At 42.4% G+C, this 27,245-nt stretch overlaps 2 protein-coding genes across 4 annotated transcripts in view; one reads left to right on the top strand and one right to left on the bottom strand.

Moving 5' to 3' along the window:
- Positions 1 to 2,866: 2,866 nt before the first annotated feature.
- PIGP (phosphatidylinositol glycan anchor biosynthesis class P) lies at positions 2,867 to 5,812 on the bottom strand. 2 transcript variants are annotated; one of them, XM_082278201.1, is made up of 5 exons: positions 5,774 to 5,812; positions 5,429 to 5,529; positions 4,368 to 4,440; positions 3,759 to 3,877; positions 2,867 to 3,522 (listed from the first exon to the last, which is right to left on the bottom strand). In XM_082278201.1, the coding sequence occupies exons 2-5, from the start codon at positions 5,508 to 5,510 to the stop codon at positions 3,392 to 3,394; spliced, it is 405 nt and encodes a 134-aa protein (XP_082134327.1). In that variant the 5' UTR covers positions 5,511 to 5,529; positions 5,774 to 5,812; the 3' UTR covers positions 2,867 to 3,391. The 2 variants fall into 2 exon arrangements, with proteins under 2 accessions (XP_082134327.1, XP_082134326.1); XM_082278200.1 differs by lacking the exon at positions 5,774 to 5,812 and having other exon boundaries at positions 5,429 to 5,738.
- A 73-nt stretch (positions 5,813 to 5,885) lies between these two features.
- TTC3 (tetratricopeptide repeat domain 3) overlaps positions 5,886 to 27,245 on the top strand; it is a 42,182-nt gene continuing 20,822 nt past the window's right edge. For both annotated transcript variants that reach the window (XM_082278358.1, XM_082278357.1), the window contains exons 1-20: positions 5,886 to 5,956; positions 6,618 to 6,694; positions 9,054 to 9,099; positions 11,163 to 11,295; positions 11,799 to 11,883; positions 12,739 to 12,792; positions 13,622 to 13,745; positions 14,027 to 14,112; positions 14,343 to 14,437; positions 15,682 to 15,744; positions 16,134 to 16,188; positions 16,840 to 17,002; positions 17,094 to 17,139; positions 17,663 to 17,786; positions 18,645 to 18,699; positions 23,329 to 23,389; positions 24,593 to 24,659; positions 25,951 to 26,073; positions 26,412 to 26,549; positions 27,024 to 27,104. In XM_082278358.1, coding sequence (XP_082134484.1) covers positions 6,629 to 6,694; positions 9,054 to 9,099; positions 11,163 to 11,295; positions 11,799 to 11,883; positions 12,739 to 12,792; positions 13,622 to 13,745; positions 14,027 to 14,112; positions 14,343 to 14,437; positions 15,682 to 15,744; positions 16,134 to 16,188; positions 16,840 to 17,002; positions 17,094 to 17,139; positions 17,663 to 17,786; positions 18,645 to 18,699; positions 23,329 to 23,389; positions 24,593 to 24,659; positions 25,951 to 26,073; positions 26,412 to 26,549; positions 27,024 to 27,104 — 1,665 coding nt within the window. In that variant the 5' untranslated portion in view covers positions 5,886 to 5,956; positions 6,618 to 6,628. The remainder of the gene's footprint in view (positions 5,957 to 6,617; positions 6,695 to 9,053; positions 9,100 to 11,162; positions 11,296 to 11,798; positions 11,884 to 12,738; positions 12,793 to 13,621; positions 13,746 to 14,026; positions 14,113 to 14,342; positions 14,438 to 15,681; positions 15,745 to 16,133; positions 16,189 to 16,839; positions 17,003 to 17,093; positions 17,140 to 17,662; positions 17,787 to 18,644; positions 18,700 to 23,328; positions 23,390 to 24,592; positions 24,660 to 25,950; positions 26,074 to 26,411; positions 26,550 to 27,023; positions 27,105 to 27,245) is intronic.

Here is a 27,245-nt window from a genome sequence, read left to right as displayed (position 1 = left end):
CACCCACAAATGAAACTGAAGTTCACAGACACTTGTTGCATTTTTAATGTTGATAGACCCACTAGCACAGATGTGTCCCAGGATAAAGAATTAATATTACAGCTTTCTATTTTATATCAGAGGGGCTTGGGTTGTCCTTGCTCATTTTCTCCCCCTGCCCAACCAGAGTGGTTGTTTTAGATGGACCAATCGAGCTGACAGCGTTCCTTATGTGCCTAATAATTCTGGAATGGTCTGGACAATGCTTTGGGTAACAGCAAAAGTGTATTTCCTTAACTCAGGGAAAATCATGGAATGGTTTGGGTTGGAAGGACCTTAAAGCCCATCCAGTGCCACCCCTGCCATGGGCAGGGACACCTCCCACTGTGCCAGGCTGCTCCAAGCCCCAATGTCCAGCCTGGCCTTGGGCACTGCCAGGGATCCAGGGGCAGCCCCAGCTGCTCTGGGCACCCTGTGCCAGGGCCTGCCCACCCTGCCAGGGAACAATTCCTGCCCAATCTCCCATCCAGCCCTGCCCTCTGGCACTGGGAAGCCATTCCCTGGCTCCTGGCCCTCCATGCCTTGGGAATTGTCTCTCTCCAGCTTTCCTGCAGCTCCTTCAGGCCCTGCAAGGCCACCCTGAGCTCAGCCCAAAGCTTCTCCTCTCCAGGCTGAACAATCCCAGCTCTCGCAGCCTTTCCTCCCAGCAGAGCTGCTCCAAGGACCCTTGGAGCATCTTCATGGTCCATGTTTTTACCACCCTTCCCTTTCCAGCTAAGGTGAAAAGGAGAGAGAGACACAAATTTGGCAGCCACAGCTCTGTTCTTCCCTTTGGCACAGCCCCATTCCATTGGAATCCAGGCACCTCTGTTATTGTGACATACTCACACACAAATTCCTTCCAATCCCACCTGGGGAGGATTCTGCCTCACAAGATGATGTTCACAGCAAGATGTGTAAAATCCCATCCATCTCCAACAGGATAAGAACCTGCAGGAGAATCCAAGAAGGGGAAGTTTCATCCCTGGGTTTATTCCAGCAGGGACAATGCAGTTGATTGAACTCTCCTGGTTGTGCTACACCAATAAGTCAGAAAGGTGAAAATGAGGGCAAATTTAGGTTTTTGCCTTTTATTTATTTAGTTTCCCCTCAGTCTCTGAGAAGAATGGACACCTGATACCCAGGTATGTTTTGTAAAGAGAGGCACCGCCGTTCAATCATGAGGGGGATTTTTTTCCCCTGAATACCTAAGGCAAAATTTATAGGAATCTGCAAACAAAATCTCCTCTCCTCTTTGCAGAGCTGTGTATCCTCTCTGCAATCACAGTCACCATGGATCCCCAGTTCCCCACAACACATATTTTAGCCCCCAAACCTCACATTACCTGGTTTTCTTTTGCTCACAGAGGCAATTTCTGAAGTGTCAAACGTGCCCAAGTTGAAGGAAAGGTCACCACGGTGCCTTTGAAGCAGCAGTGACAGAAAAGCAAAGATTGAGTTTCATGCCTGCAAGTTTTCCTTAAACAAACAGCCCCCTTGGCCTCCTCACTGTTGGTTTTCCCATAATTGTGGGGTCTGCAGAGAAATGAAATGGCAGATTCATCACTGATCCAATCTTTGCCCAAGGTTTACAGTCCTTTAATTTGTGTGCTCTCAGGGCTGGAGGGCATTTTCCAGTAGCTTTCCTTGATCCTGGAAGGATTTGGGCATCCTTAACAAGGGACTGAATTAATCCTTACATCAAATGATGCCGGGAACGTGGCCTTCACTTGTTGTCAGGTCTGAATTCCAAATGGAATTGCTCTCTTGGGAAGCAAAAGGGGTGGAAAATACACAGGGGAAAAAAGAGATTACAGTCAATACTTCAATGTCTGTAACGTGATTAGAGAAGTGACAAAAGAGCAAACACATCTTCATGTCTGCTGGCCATCAAATCATGATTTTATGGGTGTGGCTGCCTAAATGTGAAAATTAAAATGAACAAAAGGACAGGATGGTGGCAGGGGTGAGAAACAACAGCAAATTAACCCCAAAACTTCATTAATAAGTCTAAAACTCCCCCACAAATCAGTATTGTTCTAATTTAGACACAAATTCAATTTTATACCATGCCCCCACATGCCAATACACCTAAAATGCAGCATTTCAGAGTGAAATGTTGAAAAGCACTTCTTCCTTCATTAAGGAGGTATTTTTCTCCCATCTGGAATACTGAACATGGAGATTTTTTCTTCAAATTCAGGCAGAAAACCCAACCAACTACAGATTTATATTCATACCAAAGTGATTATTAGCAGGTCTTACAACTTTCCAAAGCAAGTGATGATCATTTTGACAGATTTCTAAAGGATTGGTATAAGATTTCTCACACAAGTTCTCAAAAAATTATTATATTTTAATGAAATAATAACATTTTTAACTCAATTCTCTGCTGAAGTTGGTTACAGGCCTAATAAATAATGAGGTTCTATTCACTGGGCTTTACAATCAACCTAAATAATCTTGAGTCCTGCAGATAACTGAGTTTGTAATGCTTGGAAGAAAGGAAATAAATTTTAAAAAAAGTAAAATTGACTGTTTAAAAAACATCTGAACCACTTAACCTTGGGCTGTAACAACGTGGAGCTGTCAGTTCCTGTATTTCTGGCTATTTCCTTGAATTTAGTTTTCAGTATCCTTAAAAATAGTTTAAAAAAGTAATTTCCAGACTTGTTTCAGCAAATCTTCACAACCCACCTTTATTATTTTTTGGTATTCTTGGGAATTCAGTAAATCTGATAATTTAAGCGGGTGGGGGACCAATGTATTTTGCTGAACAAAGAATTGTGTGAAGGCAAATGGACATTACACATCTTAACCCAGGAGAAATCTCCCAAAACCACAGGAAAATGGTGAACATGGCAAAATTAGCCACATTTTATTGATATTTACAAAGGAAAACAGTGTATATACAATGCACACGCTTCCAGTTAATAACAAAAAAAGATCACCAAGTGTTTGACTGGCACATTTTCTCTCCTTGAATTCAAAGGGAAATAGAATTAAACTCTGTCCAAAAGCTGCTTCTTTCCCTCTCAGAGGGGAATTCCAAGCAGAAAGTAGCAGAACACTTTTAAACCCACAAGAATGACCAGATAAATTATTAGGACATAATTCTCATAGCAATGCAGGTGCATAATAATTATTACTAACTATATTTATTATGATGATTATTCTTTTATATTATATTAATATACTTTATTACACACCTTACTAAAGGTGCACGAGAATAAAATGTGGTCATATCAATTTAATTAGAAATTCAGGGGGGAAAAAAAGCTACAAGAGTTGGGGGTTTTTAGCTTGGAGAGGTTTTAACTGTCCTCCTGTAACACTTTGATTAATCCTTTGTTCAACCAGATTTTCACAACAACTATCTGCTATTGCAGATCCCTTTCTCAGGGAGGAAGAACATCCTGTTGACTTCACTGATGGGAATATCCCTCAGTGCTGGGATTGCCTCCTCTTGGAATTTCTTCTGCTGCTGCTTTTTTGCGTAGTTATCTACAAAAGATAAGGAGAACACCTCATGGATTCCAGATCCTTTTCTCCCCAGAAATGTTATATAATGCAACACTATCAATTCAGCTACTCTAAAGGATGCTGAAAACCCCACCCTGCTCTCTTCCAGTACTTCTGAGCACTCAGATATTTCAAGGCTTAAAATTTGGGTTCTGCTCTCTATGGATTTCCAGAATTATCAGTGAAGGATCCAAATCTGAAATAAGCAGTACAATTACCTGTGACGGTGTGAGTGGAGTTGAGTGGAGCTGTGCTCATCATGTTAATCCCAAAAAGCAAAATATACCCAATTCCCACAGCCACCAGGAGGTAAACTGGCAAAGCAACTGCCCAGTACCTGAGGAAAAGTTCACACATTGTACATATCAGAATAACAAATGCTTAATGATAAATCAGTTTTAACCTTGGTTTTGTATCTGTGAGGAATTTCTCCAAGAGGAAAAGAAACAACACCTCTGCCTATGGATCCTGCACTCTCCCAAGATTAATGACTCCACTGGAGCTACTGGTACAAACCATCAGATAAATTCCTTAAAGAAGGTGTTTATTTTTTGATAATGGCCTCAAGTTTACTGTGTTTCCATCAGCAAAATGCCAAATTTATCATAAAACATTTCAATATTATTTATTTTGCGACACAGTGAAACGTTTTCACCACAGCTACGTAAAAAAATGCTTCACAAGCACTGCAGCCCTTTACCATGAGGGAAAATTTGATTTAATGCAAGGCCACTATTTAGAAAAAAAAAAAAAAGTTTTATTATTTAAAAATAATTAATGGTGTCTTAAACATATTCAAATTAAAGAGTTCAATTGGCTGAACTTACTTTTGAGGCCAGTATGTCAGTCCCAAGGAGAACAGCCAAGTCTCAGGAATATAAGCCCAGATAAGGTACAAAACTGCACAAGAGAATTAAAAAGCCACAATAAGACTGATGCTGTTTTACACTTCCTACATTTTGCTTTTACACTCTCTAAACCAAAATACCTCTCCCAAAAGATTGCAGGAGGTGCCTCTCACACAAATCCTGCCCAGTACCTGGTTACACAAGATCAGTTTTGCATTTGCTTTAACAGTTAAATTCTGATTTCCCACGGAGACAGACAAGAATTTATTCCAAGCTGAGCTGCAGAACAACAACAACAAAAAATCCCCAACAAATAAAAAACCCCAAACACCTCAATAAAAAGAGGCCAAAGGATGGAGATAATACTAAAGCAGAAAATGATCTCCCAGGGGTCATCTAACTGGAAGAAAACCAGGTGGAATTGCAGTGTTTGGATGGACTGTTCTAAAAAATTACTGAAAATTCTTCCTGATTCCTGCCAAGTTCATCATTTCCACGGCAATAAAACCAATACCCAGAAATCGTGCTCTGTAACAACAAACTGAGAGAAAAGTCTAACACAACTTGAGGGGAACTTGAGGTCAGCACCCAAAGAGAGACACAAGAGACAGAACCACAGCAGCTTCCTGGGGGAGGAACTGAACCCAACTCCCTCTGATTTCTCACGGCCCGAGGGTGGCAAAGACTCACAGCAGGATCCTGGTTTATTGCTTGACTAAAGCGTATTTGCAGCACCTTTTCTTGTGTTCAAAAAGTGCTGTCTACCCTCTCAGACCTTGGTCCTGCGATGGATCCCCAGTGAAATGAAGAAGCCATCAACACCAGCAGAGAAAAACTGATAAACCCAAAAAATTCTCCATTGCTGTTGACCAGATTGACTCAATTTATTTTTCAGTATTTTGGTGGGGAAGGTAACACTACAGCTACCTACAGCGCTTAGTGAAGGTGAAAACGGATGTGATTCAAGTAACAAACTGATTCAAATGAGAATGCAGCAAAGCAACACTTCGGCGTGATGCACTCAGTTGCGGGATACTCACTGAAGCCAAACCACGATCCTAAAAAAAGCGCAAATCCATATATTGCCCTTTCTGGCAACGGGGCCGGAGAGTTTTCCACCATCCTCGGCTCTTCCCTTTAACTTCGTGGGGAGGGCAGAGAACGGGAGACGAGGCTATCAGAGATTTCCCGGGAAATTGTGGGCGGACCCCCCTGTACTCCTGGGTGCTGGGCACCCTGGGTGCTCCCTCACCCTCCCTCCTTCTCTCCTCCGCCCGCAACCCCACCCCCCGCCTCCCGGCTCTGCCCCTTTGCTCTCCGGAGCCAGGGACAGCAGCAGGAGGAGGAGGAGGAGGGTGGGGGAAGGGGAGGAAGGCGCTCCCTACCCCCGGTTCCGCATCCGCCTCCTCACCGCCCGCATCCGGCCGCGCGCGCGCGCAGGCGCACGGCCCGCGGATTGGACGCGTCCCGTGACGTCAGAGGGCGGCCGGCCAATGGGCGGTGCGTCCGGAGGGCGGGGCGCGGCGGGAGCGGCGGGAGCGGCCGCGCAGCGGGAGCGGAGCGGAGCGGTGAGTGCGGGATGCGGGCAGGGATGGGGGGAGGGAGTGCGGAGTGCTCAGTGCTCGCTGCTCGCCCGCCTTCCCCCGCGCCTCGCCCAGCCCAGGACTCCCCGCTCGCCCGGTTCGTGTCCGGCAGGGTGACGCACGCGCCCCCGGTCCGCCCGAGGCGGAGCGCGGTACCGTGAGCCTGTCCGGGTTCTTGCAACACCGGCACGGACAGGGCTGTGCCGGCAGGATAAGACACATGAGCGGCGAGCCGAGGGGTTTCTGGGATCGGATGGCGGCGGAGGGGCAGCCCGGCAGCGGCTGGAACGGGGCGGGGACTGTCCCGGCGTGCTCGGCATCCCGGGATGCAGCCGTGATTCCGGAGGTGCGGCCGTGATTCTGGAGATGCTGCTCCCTGAGCTGCCAGGGAGAAAGTGCCTCAGGTGCCTGGCAGGGGTGAGGCGGCACCCCGGGGTCCTGTCAGGGGTGTAGAACACAGTCGATGTCAGAAGCTGGGGTTAGGATTACTGTTTTCAGCATTAACCTCTGCTTTCACAAAACCACAGCCTTCACAGAACCCAGGCAAAATGAGATTTAGTGATGTGATCATTTGAAGTATTGCACAACACCTGTCATTTGCCTCTTGCCTTCCTCTCGTGTATTTCTCCTCTTCCCATCCTTTCAGGGTGATGTGCCATGGCTCTGTCCGATTCCGACCTTGTGACCTTGGCTCGTCTTGGAGATCCATCCTACTTTGAACTGGTAAGTACGTTTGGAAATAGATGGGAAGCTTGCAGGATGTTCCAGGGGAATTTATACCTGGATCTGGCACTGGCAAAGGGTGCCCAGAGAATCTTTGGCTGCAGCATCCCTGGCAGTGTCCAAGGCCAGGCTGGATAGGGTTTGGAGCAACCTGGGATAGTGGAAGGTGCCCCTGCCCATGGCATAGGGGTGGGATGAGATGATCTTTAAGGTCCTTTCCAACCCAAACCGTTCTGGGATTCTCTGATCCTATGATCAGATCTACAGAGTCATTCACAATGTTGATTCAAGCTTCTCTTACAGGTACCTCACACTGTGCATGATTCCCTTGCAAAAACCCCGCAGTGGGGCAGAGCCCTGAGCCTGTGTGTCCCCACAGCAGGTGTCACTGACTGTGCCTCTGGGCCAGGCCAGGCACTGAGGTGCAGATCCTGTCAGCAGAACTTGCCCAACCTATTGGTCCTATGGCCATTCCTGGGATGCTGCAGCTCAGCCTGACAGATTCTGTCCCTGTCACTGCAGGGCAATCAGCTCTTGGTTGGTGGGATTTCATTCAGCTCTGCACAGTGACTGCAGCATTGCCCCTTCTTTGTTCTTACCTCTTCCAATTTCATCCATTTCTTTGTGCTTCTTTAATCACAGGATGCCGGACTGGTTTGGGCTGGGAGGTGTGGGGGTCTCCTCCCCCTGCCCTGGGAGAGGGGCCCTGAGGGGTGGCACGGGATTTCCCTGCCCTGGGCAGCTTCGTTCCCGTTGGTCGGTTCCTGTTCCCTGCGCAGGAGGGACCCTCGGGCCCGGGGCTGTGAGGGTTCCTCAGCAGAGCCCTGGCCATGGCTGGGGAAATAAACAGCTCTGAAACATCTGTCAGAATCTGTCCACATCTGTTTCCTTTCCATGGGACTCCTGGTTTGATACATCGTGTTGCAGTATCTGCACTGTAACAGGGAGGGATCCTAAAGTTCATCCCATCCACCCCTGCCATGGCAGGGACACCTCCCACTGTGCCAGGCTGCTCCAAGCCCCAATGTCCAGCCTGGCCTTGGGCACTGCCAGGGATCCAGGGGCAGCCCCAGCTGCTCTGGGCACCCTGTGCCAGGGCCTGCCCACCCTGCCAGGGAACAATTCCTGCCCAATCTCCCATCCAGCCCTGCCCTCTGGCACTGGGAAGCCATTCCCTGGCTCCTGCAGCTCCAGTTCCTGATGAATTTCCCCTCTCAGTTAGTGTTGTGCTTTTTCTGGATGAATTGTACTGCTCTTCTGCTTCTATACTTCCAAGAATACTTCCCTTGCCTGTTTATTTTCCCCTTCTTGCTGTGCTTAAGGAATCTCAGAAATCCCTGTGCTAATCCATATTTGTACTGCTTGGAGAGCTCAGCAGGAGTTATTTATCAGTGCTGTTGTGAAATCCAAGCTGTGGCTTATTGTCCTCCCCAAAGTACAATTCAAGTTACCTAACTTGAATTTCTTCTTTGTAAAGCTCTGCCTTTACAAGGGGCTGGTGCCAGCAGAGCCATGATCCCATTCAGAATTTATTTATATCAGTCAAGAACTTTTTGGACGTTTGCTGCTGCCAAAACAGCTCTGTAAGAGATGTCAGTTCTCTTTCAAGATGAGCTGACTTTGAAATCACAGTTGATTTTTTTCTTTTCCCTCTTCGTTATTGTGTGTCCTGGCCTGTTAAATACATCAATTTTGTAATTTAGAAGCAGCTCTGCATTTCTGTAAAATGGTAAAGCAGAAATGATAATTGAGTTGCAGCATTTGCTGCGATACAGAGTGCTTATTAAAGGACACATTTACAATGTGTGTTAAAACAACAGACTTTGTAGGGATCTGTAAATCAGAATAAACCAGTTCTTCTTCAGCTTGAGGTGCTCAAATAGGTTTTAAACCCCTTAAAAGTAACGAGAAATACTAAATCAATTACTCCACTGATTTATGGCTTTATTGAAATATACCTAAACTGTCACAACTTCTTCAAAAATATTTATTATTTTTTTAAAAAAGCTGTGTTACCTTCTTAAACCTTTAAGTTTAGTCAGGTAGTCTTGGACATGATTTTGCTGCCTGATTTTGGAGTTACCAATTCCTGTTCTAGTGTGATTAAAAATATTGTTTAAAGGAGTAGAGCTTTTCATGTCCCTTCATAACCATTAACCTGTGGACATTTTTTAATGCATATGCAGGTAAACAGAAGCTGTTTTTTCTCTAAACCATTTTGTTAAATAACTGTAGCAAAAGGCTTTTTTTTTCTTTCTGTTATTGATTTCTTTGTTTGCTTTTTGGCTGCGCAGTAGAAGAAAATGTAAATATCTAAATATATTACATGTAAATATGTAAATTGTGTGTTTATCTTTAGGGCCATGGAACCTTTGGACAGCCAGTGCTGCCTAATCGTAAAACAGGTATGGAAACAAAATCAATATTCTTCCATTCCTATTGCTTTGTGGATCTTTGCATTGCTATTTGATTGTATTTTGCCTGAAAATGAGTTCATTATTATTTCTGAGCAGAAGCATTGTTATATTTGGGAACAATTCTCATCCTTTTTTCCTAATATAACCGAAATAATCAGTAATATTTACATGAATGCAGGCAATTAGTGCTGTGAGGATGGAGATTCAAGGCTTGTGCTTTTAGCAGTGTAGGTCTAAAGACAGCTTCAAGTTGATTTTTTTTTTTTTTTTTGGAGGGAAGGTTTTGCAGTAATAATTAACCAAAAATTCCCAGTTACAGAAAAGCAGGTGGCTGAGGTTCTTCAGAATTGCATTTGCTGCACAAAGCTGTAATTTGTGGCAATAAACAGATCAAACCAGCTGTGCAAAGTGAATTTTTGTGTATTTTCACACCCTCAGGTGAGGCTGCTCTGCTCTGAGAGCACCTGAAACCCCCCCCAAGAAACTTAATTCCCCTTTTCATTTCCTCCAGAGGAGCTGAATAGAGCCCTGAATCTCGGTGGCTTTGAGGACAAACCCTGATGGTTTTGTGCCCTGCTGCTCTGGGCAGCATTGTCCTGCTTTTATTGTCCTTGATAATTGCAGGGATGCAGGTGGAAGAGGCTGATGTTTTCCCTGGAAAAGAACATTCCCTTCCAGCCCCTGAACAGCCCTTGTGAGTTCCTCATGTGCACAGAGGCTGCATTTTTCAGTTTTTACATTCATTTTCTCATCTTTTTTTTTCTCTTCTTCCATTTTTTTCTCTTCTTCCATTTTTTTCTCTTCTTCTTCCATTTTTTTCTCTTCTTCTTCCATTTTTTTCTCTTCTTCTTCCATTTTTTTCTCTTCTTCTTCCATTTTTTTCTCTTCTTCTTCCATTTTTTTCTCTTCTCCTTCCATTTTTTTCTCTTCTTCTCCCATTTTTTCTCTTCTTCTTCCATTTTTTCTCTCTTTTCTCATTTTTTTCTCTTCTTCTCCCATTTTTTTTCTCTTCTGCTTCCATTTTTTCTCCTCTTCTCCCTTTTTTTTTCTCCTCCCATTTTTTTCTCTTCTTTTTTTTCCTCTTCTCCCTTTTTTTCTCTTCTCCTCCCATTTTTTTCTCCTCTTCTCCCTTTTTTTTCTCCTCCCATTTTTTTCTCTTCTTCTCCCATTTTTTTCTCTTCTCCTCCCATTTTTTTCTCTTCTCCTCCCATTTTTTTCTCTTCTCCTCCCATTTTTTTCCTCTTCTTCTCCCATTTTTTTCTCTTCTTCTCCCATTTTTTTCTCTTCTTCTCCCTTTTTTTTCTCTTCTCCTTCCATTTTTTTCTCTTCTCCTCCCATTTTTTCTCTTCTTCTCCCATTTTTTCTCTTCTTCTCCCATTTTTTCCTCTTCTTCTTCCCTTTTTTCTCTTCTTCCATTTTTTTCTCTTATCCATCCCTTTTTTCTCTTCTTCCATTTTTTTCTCTTCTTCTCCCATTTTTTTTCTCTTCTTCTCCCATTTTTTTTCTCTTCTTCTCCCATTTTTTTCTCTTCTTCTCCCATTTTTTTCTCTTCTTCATCCCTTTTTTCTCTTCTTCCATTTTTTTCTCTTCTTCTCCCATTTTTTCTCTTCTCCCTTTTTTTTCTTTTCTCCTTTTTTCCCTCTTCTCCCATTTTTTTTCTCTTCTTCTCCCATTTTTTTTCTCTTCTTCTCCCATTTTTTTTCTCTTCTTCTCCCATTTTTTTTCTCTTCTTCTTCCATTTTTTCTCTTCTTCCTTCCATTTTTTTTCTCTCCTTCCTTCCATTTTTTTTCTCTTCTTGCATTTTCATCTTAATTCAGAACCCAGGGATGCAAATCCTTCCAGCAGATCCCTATCCTTAATTCCATCTGAATCCCCTCTCCCCCTTCCATTTCAAACCCCCTCAAGTTGCCAGGTGAGTTGAGAGTGTTCCGATTTCCTTGGTTTGGTTCGTTAGGGATGCAGGCTGGAAACAATCAGTGCTTTTCATGTTTCTTGGCACTTTGTAATGCCTGGGCTGTGCAGTGTCATTCCCATTTTTTTCCTCTTGGAGGAGTTGATCCCTGTGAGGTGTGGTGCAGTCTGCCTGTGGAGAGATTAAGGGAATATTGCAACGTTATGAAAATCAGGATCTTTGGGACTCTGTTCTACACCACGGAAAGCGTTTCCTTTCTAGAGGAACGTGGGTGAGTATCCTCATTTTCCAAGGGGATTTCCTCCAAATCCTCCCACTTTTCTTTGTTGCCTGTGGAAGTTCCTTCTGTGATTCCAGCAGGGCTCACAGTGCTGCAGGGATGGTGGGGTTCCCAGTTGGGGCTGAGCTGGTCGAGGCCAGAAGTTCTTGAATTCATAGGAGAAAAATATTAAGGATGGGTTTCTGAAAGTTGGAGTCTTTGGGAGTCTAGAGTTTGGGATCTTTGGGAATCTGGGAAGCTGAAGTTTCGGGGGTATTTCAGTATTTAAGAAGCCTGACATTTGAAAAGCACCACAACCTTTGCAGCTCTTCTTTTTTTGATTATTATTAGTATTTTGATGATTATTAATATTTTCCTCCCTCCTCCTCTGAAGGGCTCGATTGGAATTTGTAAACATTCTCTTCCTTAGATCTAATCCCCCTAAACAGTCACAATTGAGACCCTGTAACACCTTGGTATTTGTCTAAATGATAACTTGTTCTGTTTTCCCTCAGTGTGCAGTTCCTGGGCTGGAACATGAAGCCAATCTGTGAGCGCAATGTTTTGGAAGACCTTACTGATTCAATTAAAAAAGTTGCTGTAAGTCCTGTACTTGAACTTGATCTGAGTTTTCAAGTCTAATGAATTAATTCAATCTGACCCTTAAGCATTTTGGGATTATTTTTATTACCTTTTGCTGGAGTGAAGACATTATTTGAGAACTGAGTTGCAGCTTTCTGGGAAGAAATTGTGGCCTAGGCTTGATTCCAGTTGGGATAACTGAGGAAATATTTGCAGTCAGCAATAAAGCTGATGGATGAATGACTTAAAGACTTTTTCCCCCCCCTCCTCACTTATTTTTCCCTCATTCAACACATGAGATTTTAAATTTGCTGTTGTTGCTGACTTCAAATGGAAGCAGAGCAGTGGGGAGGAGGAGATGAGGAATATTCTCAGCAGCTGAAGGGATTTGGTGTGGTTTTTTTTTTAAATTAGGTAATGACATTTTTCTTATTTCATTCCTTGAAATCCCCTGCTCAACCCCAGCTGCACTCTTCTGTACCACATCTCTGCTTTCCTCTTCCCACTCCCTCAGCCTTTTTCTCCTCCATGGAAAAGATTGGGTTTACATCCCAGAGTGAAATGGATTTGGAAGAGCAGATTTTGGGATGGTTTCTTTGGATGTCTCAGCTGGTCCTTCAGTATTCAGAGAGCTGCAGGAGTGGTTCAAGGGGCTGAATTTCCTAAGCAGACCTCACAGCACCCATGAATTCTCTTTTCCCATGCCAACATTTATTTTTCAACAGAAATCTGGAATGGACCAGAGCAACTGCCCCAGGGATAGGGAATTCCAGCAGAGCAGGAAATGTTACTGGGTTGAACCTGAGCAGACAGAAATTAGAATTACCACATCTCGAGAACTCAGTTTGTACTTGTTTTCTCTCCCTGCTCCAGAACATCCCACATTTCATCAGTGGCATCCTGAGGATTGGCAGTGGAATAGAAAATGTGAGTTTCCAGAATTGTTTGGAAGATTCCCTGGAACTGACACCTCCTCAGCCTGAAGTGCTGGGCATGGCAGAGGCAGAGTGGGGTTGGGAGATTTCCTGATCCATTTTTTATTGTTTTTTTTTTTTTTAACAGAATTCAGTTTCTTGTAGAACAGAACCCGTTAAATTTTCCAGCTTGTAAACTTTGGGCTGTGAAGATCCCTGAATTTCCCTGTGTTTAATCACTTTTTTCCACACTTGGAATAAAGTCTGGGGCCTGCTGGATGTTCAGTGCAAGAGCTAAAAGACAAGCAGTGAATTTAAAAAACAACATTGCAGCTTTTAGCAGCAATAGGAAAACCAGAATAAATACAATTGTGTGTCACTGCTGGATTATCCAGTTGCTGGATTTTTGGGGATATTTGTCTTAGTCACGTGGATTTTTATATTCTTTTTCAACTGTCATAAGAAGAAGGTTCTAAACCAAATTTTAGGGGGTTGATAGTATTTTTTTTAATCAATTCAGAAGTTTCTAAATCAAATTTTAGGGGTTTATAGTATTTTTTGAATCATTTCAGTCATCACAAAGACGTTTCTAAATCAAATTCTAGCATTTGAATGCTTCCCCTGCCTCCTGTTGCACGGCTGGTTTGATTCTTTGACTGTCCTGTGCTCGAGGTCTCCAGATATTTGTCTTTTTTTGCTGTTGTCAGTTCAAAAATCAGCAAAACCCTGAACAAATTCAGAGAGAAAGGGCTCCAGCACTGCCCTCTGTGTATGAACACCTTGCTTTGTATATGAATGACTTTTTCTTGATTTTCTTTTCTTTTTTTTCCCATTTGAAACAGGGTTTCTTTCACCTTGCAGAGGCCGTGGATTGGGTCAGATGCGTGGGGGGTGCCAAGGTTCTGCAGGGCCTGGAGGAGCTTGGGGACTGTGGTCGGGTCAAACTTGCACTTGTTTTTGCTGAGTGTGAGTATGGACAGCCCTGGAGGGGCCAGAAATGAGGAAAAATCACTTTGCTCTTAGAAATGGTGAAATAATTAACGTCATTCTTTTCATTCTGGGCCTCTCCAGTAATAAATAATTATTTTGGAATGCTCCTGTTGCCGGATTTGTTGCAGATCCTCACTTGTGTGTCAGGTTTTGCTGTCAGGCAGGAGCAGAGCAGGAGTTTTAGTGGCAGAGGATAAACCCTTAATGGCTCGGAGAAATTCCCTCACCCACTGGGTTTTCCTGGATTTTGTCTCCAGGGAAACGTTCCATCACCAGAGTGGCACTGGAAGATTGTGATTTAGTGGAAGAATTGAAAGCTGAGACCTCTGAGAGCTCCAGGAGGGTGAGAGAAGCTCTCTGAATGTGTTTGGGTTGGTTTTGGGGGTGGGCTTCTGATTATCAGGGATTGTAAAAATCCCCAAGTGATTAAAGAGAAATGTTTCAAAAGCTGGAGTGTTTCATTGTGCTGGCAGAAACAATTCCCTTTACCACACGAAATAATTACCTTTACCCTGCTGAATTCATTGAGTTTAACCCCAGTGGGGGCTGAATTGTTTGTCCTTGCTCTCACAGGAGAGTGAAGCCATGAAACAGAAAGGAAATGCTCAGTTTTCCCAAGGAGCCCTGAGCTGTGCCATTGTGTCCTACACCAAAGCCATCGAGTTTTGGTAAGAACTGAACTCGCCTTCTTCACGTTGATCCTCATTTTGGACAATTTTGCATCAGCCACTTTAATTAGAGGCCAGTTGATAACTAATTAAAGAAAAAAACCCAACCCTATCACCCATTTTTCCCCCATTACTGCTGGGTTTTGTGCTTTTACTGCTCCAAAAGTCCTGTTAGGGTTTAAAATGACCCAAGAGCAAAGGGAGCAAACCTGCAAGAAAGGGAATTATTTGGGGTGAACAACCATGGACAGCCACTGTGGGTGTCTTCGCTCGAAATACTCTTCCAAGTGGTGCAAATATTTATCAGCTATGATGCAAAAGGAATAAACACCAAAGATTTTGGCAGCTCTTAGGCTTTATTTCCTTTTGTAAGCCTTGTTCAATTTCTTCCCTAAAGGTGTTTCTTGAAAGGCTCTGGACACTTTCCTGGGAGAAGGAGATCAAATGGGAATTTTTAGGGCGTTTTCCCCCTCCCACAGGAATGTCAGCAGGGTTGGTGTGTTCACCACGGGTGTTGTGGTCATGAAAATGCTGATTTTACTCATCCTGGTGTCTATAAAATCCAGGGAAATGGATAAAATCTCACTTCCCACAAAACCATGTTGTGCAGAGTGTTGGATTTTTCACTTTGAGGGCTGTGGGTTTATAACTGTGCCCTGGAAAAAGGTTCAGCATTTTGGGTTTATTTACACTCCCTTTTACCCAGACTGAGGTCTCATCGTGTACAATTCAATTTAATCAATTAATTCCTAATATTCTGTGACTAAATTCCCATAAAGGCCACGTGGCAGGATAGGTTTTGGTCTCAAATTCCAGCTGGTTTCAGCCTTCTTGGAAAATGGAGTCCCTCGTGTCAAGACCGTGAAGGGAAGAGCAGAATTCAGTGGAAAACACAGGAAATCCTGTGGCTGGTAAAGAGCAAAGGAGGTCATGTGATTTCCATGTGATTTCCATGTGATTTCCATGTGATTTCCAGGAACGGCAGGGCTGAGCTGCTCTTGGAGAGTAGGCTGAGAAGAATTTGAATTAGTTGCAAGTTGCTTGAATGGGCCCAGTTCTTACAAATGATCCCACAATTAAAATGAACTCTCCCAGCGAGAACCTGTAAATCCGTGGGGCTTTCCGTGTGTGCTGGGGCTGGAGCTTTTGCAGGCAGTTCTTGTGAAAACTTCATTTTTCTTCTCCTTAGGGCTTCCAGAAGTAATACCCACTATTAACTCTTCATAATCTTATTTTTTTTTAAGCCCTTTGAACCACCTCCTGTATGGAAACCGAGCTCTGTGCTTCATCCTCACCAGGCAGTACGAGTGAGTAACCCCTGAGGTGCTGGGCTGAGCTGCATTAAAACTCGGGCACGTTTATAAGAAAAGAGTCGTTTTAAAGCTAAAATACAGAATTATTTGTGTTTATGGGACTGCAGTTATTTGAGATCCATGGATTCTCCATCCCTGGAAGGGTGGCACTTGGAGTACCTGGGAGACTGAAAGGTGTCCCTGCCCATTTTGGGGTGGAACTGGGTGAGCTTTAAGGTCCTTTCCCACCCAGACTATTCCATACTTCTATGAACTGCTGTTCTATTCAATTTTTATTTTTATATTCTACTTCTTCTATTTGTATTTATGCTTTTTACACCAGCCTGTAGATTTTTCTGAGGTACAAATAATAAATCCCTTCTCTTTCCTCTCCCTCCTGCCAGGAGAGCTGCAGTTGATGGAAAAAGAGCCATTATTCTCAAGCCTGATTGGCCAAAGGTTGGTTTCTTACATGTTCCAAAAATGTCTTTTTTTGGCATTTTAAAGCAAGATGAGAACCCAGAGCTGATTTCTAATGAATGAACACAGAGCCCTGGGGACTGAGAATTCTGCCAAGTGCACAATTTGCTTGGGTTTTTGTATTTGAAATGTTATTTTGAGCTGCCTGTCAGTGTTGGTACAAGGTGCTTGGCATGTGTAAAGACAGAGAAAATGTTTATTATGCTGGGAGTTGTCACAGTGCTTCAAAAAGAATAAATGTAAATAGAATATATTCAAAAGTCCTGATTAATGGCCAGCAGGTGTTTCCCAATATTCTTGGCCTGAACGAGAGTAAATAACGGATACTTAGAAAATTGCAAAGTAGTTGAGATTAGGGGTAAAAAGCAAATTTGCTCTTTTCCAAAGCAGAGAAAGCAGGAAAAAAGCAAATTTGCTTTATTTCCAAAGCTCTTCCCAGTGATTTATCTCTGTTTCAGCATGCTGAGCAGTTCAAAACTGATTATCCATCAGCAGAGAGCAGCTCCCTTCCTGGATGAACTTCCTGGATGAAACTTTGACTTTTTGCTGCCTGCTGCAGCTGCTTGGGACATAAATCCTTCTCTCAGTGGTGTGGGTGAAACCTCAAAATCCCCATTTCTGTCCCTGTAGGGTCACCACCACTACTGCAAAGCCCTGTCCCTGCTGGGCAAAGCTGAGGAGGCCCTGGAGGCCAACGAGAGAGCCCAGGAGCTCTGCAAGAAAAACCCTGGGGGGCTCAAGGAACTCATCCAGCAGCATGAAAAATTAAAGAAGACCCTGGAAGAAATCCACGGTAATTTTTTTGCTGACTGCAAAATTGGTACCTTTGCTTTGAAACCAGCTCAGTTTTTATTTTAATTCCTCCTTCATTTCGTTTTCTGTAGGTACTAAACATCAACAGAAGGCAGGGAAGCCTCTGCTTGAGAAAAAGTAAGGAATTGGCAAGTTTGTTTTGCTTTTAATTTGGGGGTTTTTTTGTAAGTAGCAATGCTTACCATAACATTGAACTAATACATAATGTAGATATTGCATCAATTTTGTTGTCTTATCAGTAAATAAAAACGGAAGTAATAAATTGATTAGGAGTACAGAGGATTTCTAAGAACTAAATAAACTTACCTGGAGTATCCAAAGCAGCGTGGGCAGCAGGGCCAGGGTACTTTTAATTATTAATTGCCATTATTAATTATTTAATTAAAAAAACTAGAAATGTAATCATTCAATTGCAGTCCCTCTTGTAGAAAATGTGATTTTTTTGTTGTTGTTGCTGTATCTTTGCACAAGTTTGGATTGTGGAATTTGAAACGATAAAAATGACTGATGAAATCTTTTAAATACATTTATGGAATTACACCTCTGAGAGGGGCAAACTCCTTTATTTGTCCGTTTTTTCATGTTATACATGTGTTAAATATGGAGAAAAGGACAGGGATTCTCTCTTTTTACACACCAGAGACTGCACCTCTTCAAAATCTCCTTTAAAAAGCTCCCAAGAAAAGAAAGAAGTAGAAAAAGACAGGAAGAGAGCCCTGGCTGAGCCCAAACATCACCATGGTCCTCAAAAATGTGATGCCAAGGTACAGCTGGAATTGCAGGAACTCCTGCCTGGAATGTGGCACTCAGTGCTGTTCCTGGAATTCTGCAATTCTTTTAGCAATTGGGCACTTTTGCTGGGATAGTTCACTGCCAAACTGGGATTTAAAGGAGGTGGGAGGTGGTTGTTTGGAGGAGGAGATGGCCAGTGTCATGTTTTTACAGGAATTATTGATTTAAAGAGATGATTTGTGACATTTTTGTTGTCCTCGCTGTTGTTATTTAAGATAATAAATCCTACTTCATATATTCTGATTTAGCCTATGGATTGCACTATAAAAAAGCTGCATCATGCAGAAAATGCTGATAAATAATGTGAATTTATAGCTGGGCCAGGACAATTCCGGCAGAGCTGTGGGGAAGCTGTTTGTGCTCTCAGAGCAGGGGGAGGGCCCTGGGCAGTGACGTGGCCCTGGGAAAATGAAACCAGAGCAGGAGGGCAGGAAATGGAACTTTTGGAGTTTCTTGGCAGAGAAAAACAAGCTGGGAAAAGCCCTAGAAGTGCTCAGATTTTCTTTTATGTTCTCATGAAAACTCTCATCTGTTTTCATGCCATGAAAATCTCTCTGTAGGTCTGTAAGTTTGTGTTCCCTCAGGGTGAATGTTTCAGTGGAAAAGGCTGGTGTGTGTCAGATTTGTAGCTAGTATCAACTGATAAGAACTTGAGGGGAAAATCATTACAAAAGCAAATTATTTTTCTTTACCTCTTGATTAAGAACATAATTCAGCACATTTTCATTTCTTTAGTTGCTGAGGGCTTGCTTTTTTTGGTTTTTTTGCTTTGTTTAAATCCAGTGAGGGCGACTGATTGGGGTTTTGTAATCTGATATTTTTGTCATCAGGTGACTGAGCCCCAGAGAACAGAAGGCAAAGTTTCCACGCTGGAGCAGCCTCCAAGTGAGTTTATTTTTGCTCTTTATCAAGTCAGAGCCACTTCTTCCTCTGCTGCTGTAATTAATAATTAGAAGTGCATTTCTTGTCATTTTCACAACAATAACCAATCATCTTTTACTTCTTTCTTAGACACTTCTGTAGTTGTGTCGTAAGTCCTTGATGCTTTAGTAATTTGAATCTCCTTGACATGGCTGAATTCAGGATTGAAACTGGAATTAAGAAGTAAATTCTGAGTCACAGGCTGGAAGTGCTTTCCTTCCCCCTGAGCCAGGATCTGAAAGGATTTAAATTTAACAGGAGTCTGTATTTCAATGTTTACAATTAATTTGTGGTTAATAAAAGCTCCATCAGAAAATAATTCTGCAGGTAAAGAGGAAAGAGGCCATAAAATATTTGGCAGAGTAGATCTTTAGCTGCAGACTTGGCGAGTTTTAAGTGTGATTGATTGTTCATGTTTGGGGCTTTTTTTTGAACAAATAAATCATTTTATAGACAGAACTCCCACCTCCCAAATCTCCCCCAGTGCCACAGTTACTTTTCTGCAGGGAAAGTGGAGTTCAGGCAGTTCTGAGCTTCAAAAGGAAGTCTTTCCTTAAATTTTCCTTGGGATTTTTACCACCTGCTCTCACTTGTCTGAAGTCTTTGATGCCTGTTCCTTGGCATATTTAAATACCTGAGGGGGTGGCAAAGCACAGAGCACTTGAAAATCGGATTTTAGGGAACCACTGAAGGTGTATTAGAAAATCCTATTTTTCAGTGAGCAGTAGGAGAGGTGATCCTGCCCTTGTGAGCTTCGGAGATCTGTGAACGTCTTGAAGGATGAAAGGATTTCTTGGGAGATGGAAAATGCGGGGAAGGTTGCAAAGGAGAGCTTGAGATGTTTTTGTTGGAAAAGTGTTACGTGGGAGGATAATGGAGAAAAGAATGAAGACTTTCTTCTTCTGTGAAGACAGGCTGGGAGAGATGGGATTGCTCAGCCTGGAAAAGGTTTTGGGGAGACCTTAAAGCCCTTTCCAGGGCCTAAAGGGGCTCCAGGAGAGCTGGAGAGGGACTGGGGACAAGGGATGGAGGGACAGGAGCCAGGGAATGGCTTCCCAGTGCCAGAGGGCAGGGCTGGATGGGATATTGGGAAAAAATCCTTCCTTGTGAGGGTGTGGAACCCCTGGCTTTCTAAATCCCTTCTCCAGGAGGAGTGTGGGCGTGACTGGATCCAGGTTAAGTGACAGACTTGGGCACTGGTTTCTGTCCAAGGATTTATTTGGGTGTAATCTATCCTTCCTATGAGTTTGTCCCTCAGGATTAAGGATTGCAAACCCAATCTATTTATATAGGTAAAATAAATCCTGTATCTCACTTGGTGGTGATACCGATGAGAGTCGGGGATTTTAATCAGAGTTATCTATTACGCAATAGAAATGGTTATAACTGATATTTCAGTGCATTGTTTGTTTAAGCAATAGTTTAACAATGACTATTTTTTGGCCTGGAGAAGAGAAGGCTCCAGGTGGAGACCTTAAATCCCCTTCCAGGGTCTAAAGAGAGCTCCAAGAGAGCTGGAGAGGGACTTGGGACAAGGGATGGAGGAACAGACAGGATGAGGGGGAATGGCCTTGAGCTGAAGGAGGTGGTGCTGAAACCAGCTAGAAACAAACTTTGTAACCAAATCTGAAGCCTTAGAAAGCAGCCATTCCTTACCCTCAGTGCTGAACACATCCAGAGACTTCTACATCACTTCTGCTGGAATTCATTTCCGTGCATCCACCTCTTCCTGGGAGTCCCTTCGTGGCCCTGGAGGGTTGTCTGAAGGGGTCTCTGGGCTTGTATTCACTTGAGAGCCCCCAATATTCTGGGTTTCCTTTCCTCGAGCTCCTCTTTGGGCGTGTGCTGTTGTTTCTTGTTGCACAACTTCGCCACAACCCGCCCTGTGTTCCTCCCTGAGCAATCTGTTTGTCCCCAGTTCCCAGCTGTGTTCAGCATCCCCTGGGCCTCTCTGACATTCCTTTATCTCCTTTGCAAGCTGCTCTCTAAGCTCTTATCCAGCAGCTTCAGGGGAACTGAACATTCCCCTTCTCCGTGTTGCCTGTCAGGACAGGATGAAACTGGGCATTAAAGTAGAAATTCTTCCCTGGGAGAGGGCTGAGACCCTGGCACAGAGAGGCTGGAGAAGGGTGGCTGATTTTTGGAGGAGTTGAGGAAGGAAGAGGGATGATGCTGGCAGAGATCTGACAGTCCTAGGCCAAAGACCACGACATGTGTTGGACACAGCAATTTCCAAAAACTCGTGCTCATCCCACGTTTCTTCTTCATTTTCACTGCTTTGTTTTCACTTTCTCTTCTCCCTTTCTCCTCCCCCTCGTTTTGCAGAGCAAAATATTTGATTTGAAGGGAGGAGGAGGAGGCTGCCAGTGACTGGCTGGCCCCAGTTTGCTGTGGGTGGGGAGGAAGAGCCTTTTTTTTTTTTTTCCCTTTGCCTTTGTTCCCTGAACTTGCAGGAGTTTTAATGGAAAAGAACTTAATGCCACATTATATTATTGTAAAGCTATTGGCCTTTTTGATTTATTTTTCGTGCTACTTCCTATTTTTGGTCTTCATGTACTGCTTCTTTGAGCTTGTGTATATTTTTATTAAATATCTTTGGTCACTCCTAATGGGAAGTGCTGGGAAAAGTAATACTACTTCTCCTAATATTTTTAAGTGTTTGTGGGGTAAGTAAATCATGTTTTCTGTGGAATTAATGTATTTCCTTAAGTATTTCAACTGTAAATCAGCTGGATTTGCTTGTTACCTTTATTCAGAAGCTTTTTTGTTTAATCTGAAAGCAGCATTTGAAGTTGGGTGTTGTAGGGGAGGAGTTGTTTCTATGGGAATTGTTTCTGGAGTAATTTTTGTTGAACGGCTTTTGAAATTAGATCATTCAGTGTAAAACCAATGCTGATTAATTTCTTCCTTTGCTGGTGAGGTGGTTTCTTTTCTCTTCACTAAGGTTTTGTTGTGAATTAGATTGGTTCCTTAAGGAAAAGCAACACATAAAATGAAGAGAAGGTGAAATATCTCAGCCTCTGGATGGTTAAATGATGATGTGCTGGAGGTGTTTTCTGCTTCTCAGGAGGATTCTTGTTTCCCATTGTTTAAGTATCTCTATTCAGAGGAATTAGTGGTGATTTTTGGTGTAGCTTTGGAGTTCCCATGTGTTCCAGCAGACATCCACTCAAGGAGTGGTTCATGAAATAAGTCGGAACACGTTCAGTCTTTGTGACTCTTGATTTTTGTGCTGACTCCTTTAAATTTCAGGTCATTGAGGAGCTTTTGATGAGAAATGGCTCCTGGGATGAGGCACTAAGTGCCCACGGATAGGATTTAACCTGAGGAATGTTTATGGGACACCTCCCCTGCCTGGAGGGAGAGCACTCAGGGCTGGATCTTTCCACGGTTGATATCTTTCAGTATTTCATGTTTAAAATATTCTGAGTATCATTTTTAAGCACAGATGGTTGCTAAAACTTCATGTATAACATTTATATCTTCTTCTCCTGTTTTCAAATTTGACTTTCCGGTAGCTGAGCATAACAATAAACCCAAAAGTCACAATCCAGGTGCTGGATTGTTTTTCCCATGGCTGTGTCCAGTAAAAAAGATGATTTTGCAGTTAATGGCAGGAATTCCTGCGTTTGCCCATCACAATAAAGTATTAGAACACATTTTCTCCTTCCTCGTTGCTCAGGAATTGTTTCCTCAGTCCCTGTTCCACAGCAGGGTTGGATCTCTGGAGTTGGGAAGTGCCTCAGTGAACTTTGTGTGAGGTCTTTGATGTGAAATTTGGGAGTTAAAAACGAATTGGTCTCACATGATAAATCCTGCCTTGTTTTTGTCATCCAGCATTTCCACACTGTCGCATTTATTTATTTTGTAGCCAGGGCCATCTGCCTCTGGTTGTTTGCATTTGAGATTGACAGGGTTGAACTGAATTTTAACTCAGGGGTTTTGAAGTAAAAAAGTCTTCCTCATCATTTTTTTCTAGAGAAACTTGAACTTCCGTGGGGATCTGTTATTCCCTTTGAAAATTCTGATTGTTCACTGATAGTATAACAAAAAAAAAACCAAAACCAAACCCCAAACAATTTTAGTATAAAATATTGCACAGTGTTACTTTATAATACATCACATAATGTAGAAGGTATGTACTGTAATATACTGTATTATTCACTATCATATAATTTATAATATATAATGTATTATATGTTTAATAATACATAATAATATAATAATGATGATTATTTTATATATATACAATAATATCAACTGTGCTTTTGTAGGACAGATTGATTTCTTTAGCTTGGAGTCCACTTTAATAATTTCAATTTTGTGGAGTCAGATCACACCTTGCAGGATTTTTAGATTCTTCTATTTGTTGGAAGTCTTTCCCCTTTTTAGGTTTCATAAAATCCTATACTATTGAACCAAAATAAAACCAAATTCATGGTATTATTAACACTTTTTGGTTGTGTTAGTTTTGACCTGGTCAGTTTTTAAGATCTGCAATTTCTAGAGCAAAAGGTGAGTTCCCAGTGCATTTTTTTGGTTGCTTGTTTTAGGTAATGATCATTTTGTTTAAAATCCTTTCCCTTGTTACAGACCAAAGTCAGCAAAACAAACGAAGGCCAAAAGCCAAAACTTGTGACTATGAAAAGATGAGGTAAAAAAGACTTTATTTTAAAATTGGTTATTACTGTGAGCTATTTTATGGAAGATTAATGTCACTTGGATGTGCTGCTTGCCTCTTACTTGTGGCTTTGTGTACATCTTTTTATGTCCTGATAGTGGGTAAAGTCCCCAAAATTCCAGTTTTTCCACAGTTACTACTTGAAAACTGAACATGTTCCATGCCCAGCTGAATTTTAATAAATGAAGGCATAATTTGAATAATTGCTGTTAAAGCAGAGGGGTAACAGGAGTTTTGTCTCAGTTGTTACATCCAAAGTTACACCATGACACAACTCACTCTTACCTCATTTCCAAGGCCTCCTTTGCACCAAATCATTTTTCAAACTCTGACACTTCCTGAGCTCAGGAAAAAGATGAAATTTGGTTTTATAAGTTTTATACTTACAAAGATACACAAGTCCTTATAAGAACTTCACTTGGAATCCTTTGGTTGATTGTTGGCTCCAATTTTCACTTAAAGCACAATCAAAGTCAGATTTTAAATCAGGGGTCCTCCTGTAGAACAGGAGTGTGAATGGTTGTGTTTGGTGGTTTGGGGCTGAAATTCAATTAGTGGAGGTGAAAAGCACTGTAGGTTTTCTGGATGATGATTATGCTTCCTCTTAAAACAAAGTTTAACAGAGGCAATCGTTGCTGCCAGTGGTGCTGGGGCCGCCACGCTCCAGAGATTCTTGGTTGTGTTTAGGATGGCTCAAAACATGAGGGTGCAGCACAATGAGATTTTCCCATGGAAATAGGGACGTTTCCATTAAAGAGAATTGTTCCAAGGCACATTTCTGGTGCAGAAGAGCCCAAGCCTTTAGGAAACCTGGTTGCTCCTAATCTAAGTGTGACCACAAACCCAAATATCTTTTAATCAGTGTTTATTGCAGTGCGATCCTGTTGTTCCCCCATAATTATTTGAGTACCCCTGTAGGTAGGAAAATTGAAATTTTGCCACAGGAGAGGTCACTGATGTCATTCAGCTGAATTAGCACTGGCTTCCTTTTCCTTTCACTATAAGGAGAGGAAATTTTTTCATTTACTCTGGAACAAATCCTCTTTAAAGCAGCTGAACCAGCTCCAGAATTGCTTCTCCACTGGGGAGTTGATGGAAATCACACAGTTTATTAAAAATAAATTTAGATTTAAAGGACTTTACAAACCCTTGGTGCTCCTGTCCTGCTTTTTGTAGGGATGACATGGATGTGAAGAGAGAGCCTAAAGCCATGGAGGATAAAGGCTGCAGTGCTGTGCCACAGGTAATGGGAATTCAGCAGCTTGTGGCCTTAAACTGGAAATGATTTGTCATTTTTCAGGAATGTTGCAAAAAATCTCGGTTTATTCCAAAATTGGACGCTCTGTGCTCTGCATGGCTCTGATCAGAGGCAGAAACTCTGTGGTTACACTGATTTATTCTGGAGTTCTCTTCTGGTTCCTGTTTCTTCTCCTGCTGTAAAACCTGCCTGGGAATCATTCAGGGCTTTATAAAGCCCTTCCCAAAATTCTGCCTAAATGTTTTCCTGTGCTGGATACATTTGGGAATAACCACAGAGCATTTTGTGGGATGGCTGTGGGAAACGCTGCAAAATTCATACACTGAGGGAGAATTCTCCTTCTCTGGGCTCAGCATCAATAAATTCTTGAAGGAAATCATGGGAATGCACATAATTAATCCTTTCATCCCTGTTAATTGGGGATGCAAACACCAGAAATCTCAATTCTGATTAAATACCTCACAGGACAAAGCTGAATTCAGAAGGTGCAGGTTCTACCTGCCCTAAGACCCTTTATTTCCTATCAAATACCTGTTTTTGTTTTTTAATTCAATACTGGTGTTGGAAGGAGCATTTTAATTAATGTAATCAGCTTCATCTGTCGTGCAAGTTACCATTTAACTAATATAATTTATTCTGGTCTGTAACTACATGGGACAGCGTTAACCCAGTGGTTTTAGGAAGTTAAAATAAATCTGCATTATTTACAGCCTCCCTGGTGGAAATTCCTGCGGATTTCAGGAAGTATCAGTAGTGAAAATATAATAACTTGATAACATAATAACAACATAACACAATAAAATCATGAACTCTGCAGCCTTCCAGTGTGAGCTGAGCTGGATGCAGAGTGTTGCAGAAGGAAACAATTCCCAGCTTTTCCAAAAACATTTGGATGCAAAATGGGAGTGTGGAAGTGAGGAAAAGCAGAAGTCTGGGTTGTGCTTTGGGGTTTTGAAGAATTAAAATGATGCTTGAACTAAAGGTGAAGCTTTCTGGAGAGAAAGTTGGAATGAAAACTGGACTTTTAAGAGATTAGAAGCTCCATGAAAATCTAGTTTAGGAGTTTTGTAAAAATGCACCTCGTTTGCTGCTTGAAAAGTGAAATTGTGGTAAAACAATTCAGGAGGAAGCAGAGAATTTCCACTTGGCTGTCAGAGAAGTATTTTAGCAAATATTTATTTTCCAAAGCAAGTATTTTGCTTGCTTTGGAAAGCAAAAAAAACCCCAAAGAAAATATTGTTTTCTTTTGAACTTACTGCCTTTCCAAACATTCCAGGTGGATTTCAGTCCCTTGCCAGATGTTAAATCCCTTGGGCTGGAGCGTGGTGCAGCCTTGCTGGACAGTGATAAACCCATTTTATTACCGCTGCTGAGAGCTTTGAACACTCCAGAATTCCTGGTAAACTGTGAGAAATAACCTGGTTATTTTTACAGAAATTCACATTTATCCATTCAGCTCCTCCCTTCCCCCAGAATGAGGCTGATCCTCGAGTTGCTGCTGCAGGGCCAAGTGTTTCCCTGCTAATTGTGAGAACAGGGTGGAAAACCAACCCAGCAATACAGGATGTATTGGGGGGGGGGAGGGAGGGGCAGTGTAAAAATAGTTTTAGGTGCAGTGTAAAAATATTTGCCAAAATATTATTATTTATTAAAAAAAAAAGAAAAAAAGAAAAAAAAAAAAAAAGGAAAATGCAGTTTTCTTCTGGGCTGACTTCCCCTTTTCCCTGCACATTCCAGGTGGATTTCAACAGTCTGCCAGAGGATGTGGTGTCCCTGGCTCGGGATGGCTGCAGAGCCCTGCTGGAGCAGCAGTGCCACAGAGCTGAACGAGCCTTTTCCCAGCTCCTGAGCCTCCTCTACACCTCCAAACTGACGGTAAACTGGGAGCACTTCCCTGCTTGGGGCCAGTGATGGAGGTTTCTGCCTTGCCACACCCTGTGCCCCTCCTCCCTTCCCCCAAAAGAATCGTTGTTGTGTTGGATTGTTGGTAGATATTTTGGGAGTGTTCCACACACACCTGCGTTTCCAAAATATTCCAGAATAATGTTCTTAGAAGAGTCATACCAAATGTTTGGCTCAAATATTTTTTTTTTCTTTAATGAAAAGCTCCATTGTTGGTTGGGCTTAAAGGTGTTTCCCAGCCTCAGTGATTCTGTGATTGTCAGATTTGTAACAATGAAGGGTAAAAAGGATTTTGATGGCAAATTCTTTGAAATTTGGTGTCTGTGTATCTGTACCCAGTCAGTCCCCAACCCCAGGGTCATCCTGGATTTTTAAAAATCAATTTACAGTATTTGTACCATGTTTTTGCTGTGCTTTTGCTATAATTTGACTCTTTTTGTTTTGCAGTATGCGAATATTCTTAATATTAATTATGTTATACTTATCTATGGACATGCCACTGCCCTCCTGGGACTGGGACATCCTGAGGTAGGACATGAAGGTTATTTTAATTTATTTTATATTTAAGTACTGTTTTCATTCCAAGCCCTAGCTCGGGCAGTTTCCCATCCATTTTTGTGTCTTCCTAACTGAGAGAGAATGAGGGGGGAAGGAACCTTGTGCCACATT

Source organism: Coloeus monedula (assembly GCF_965178545.1).
Source record: "Coloeus monedula genome assembly, chromosome: 3".
Taxonomy (NCBI): Eukaryota; Metazoa; Chordata; class Aves; order Passeriformes; family Corvidae; genus Coloeus; species Coloeus monedula.
Note: the sequence above shows the minus strand (reverse complement) of the source record. Positions and strands in the feature narration are given on the sequence as shown.

Excerpts from the sequence above, each read along its gene's own strand:
- PIGP (XM_082278201.1), bottom strand. The coding sequence starts at position 5,510 with ATGGTGGAAAACTCTCCGGCCCCGTTGCCAGAAAGGGCAATATATGGA. Across the intron at positions 4,441-5,428 it reads AGGATCGTGGTTTGGCTTCA|TTTTGTACCTTATCTGGGCT; the intron begins GTGAGTATCCCG and ends TCTCTTGTGCAG. Across the intron at positions 3,523-3,758 it reads CTCCACTCACACCGTCACAG|ATAACTACGCAAAAAAGCAG; the intron begins GTAATTGTACTG and ends TATCTTTTGTAG.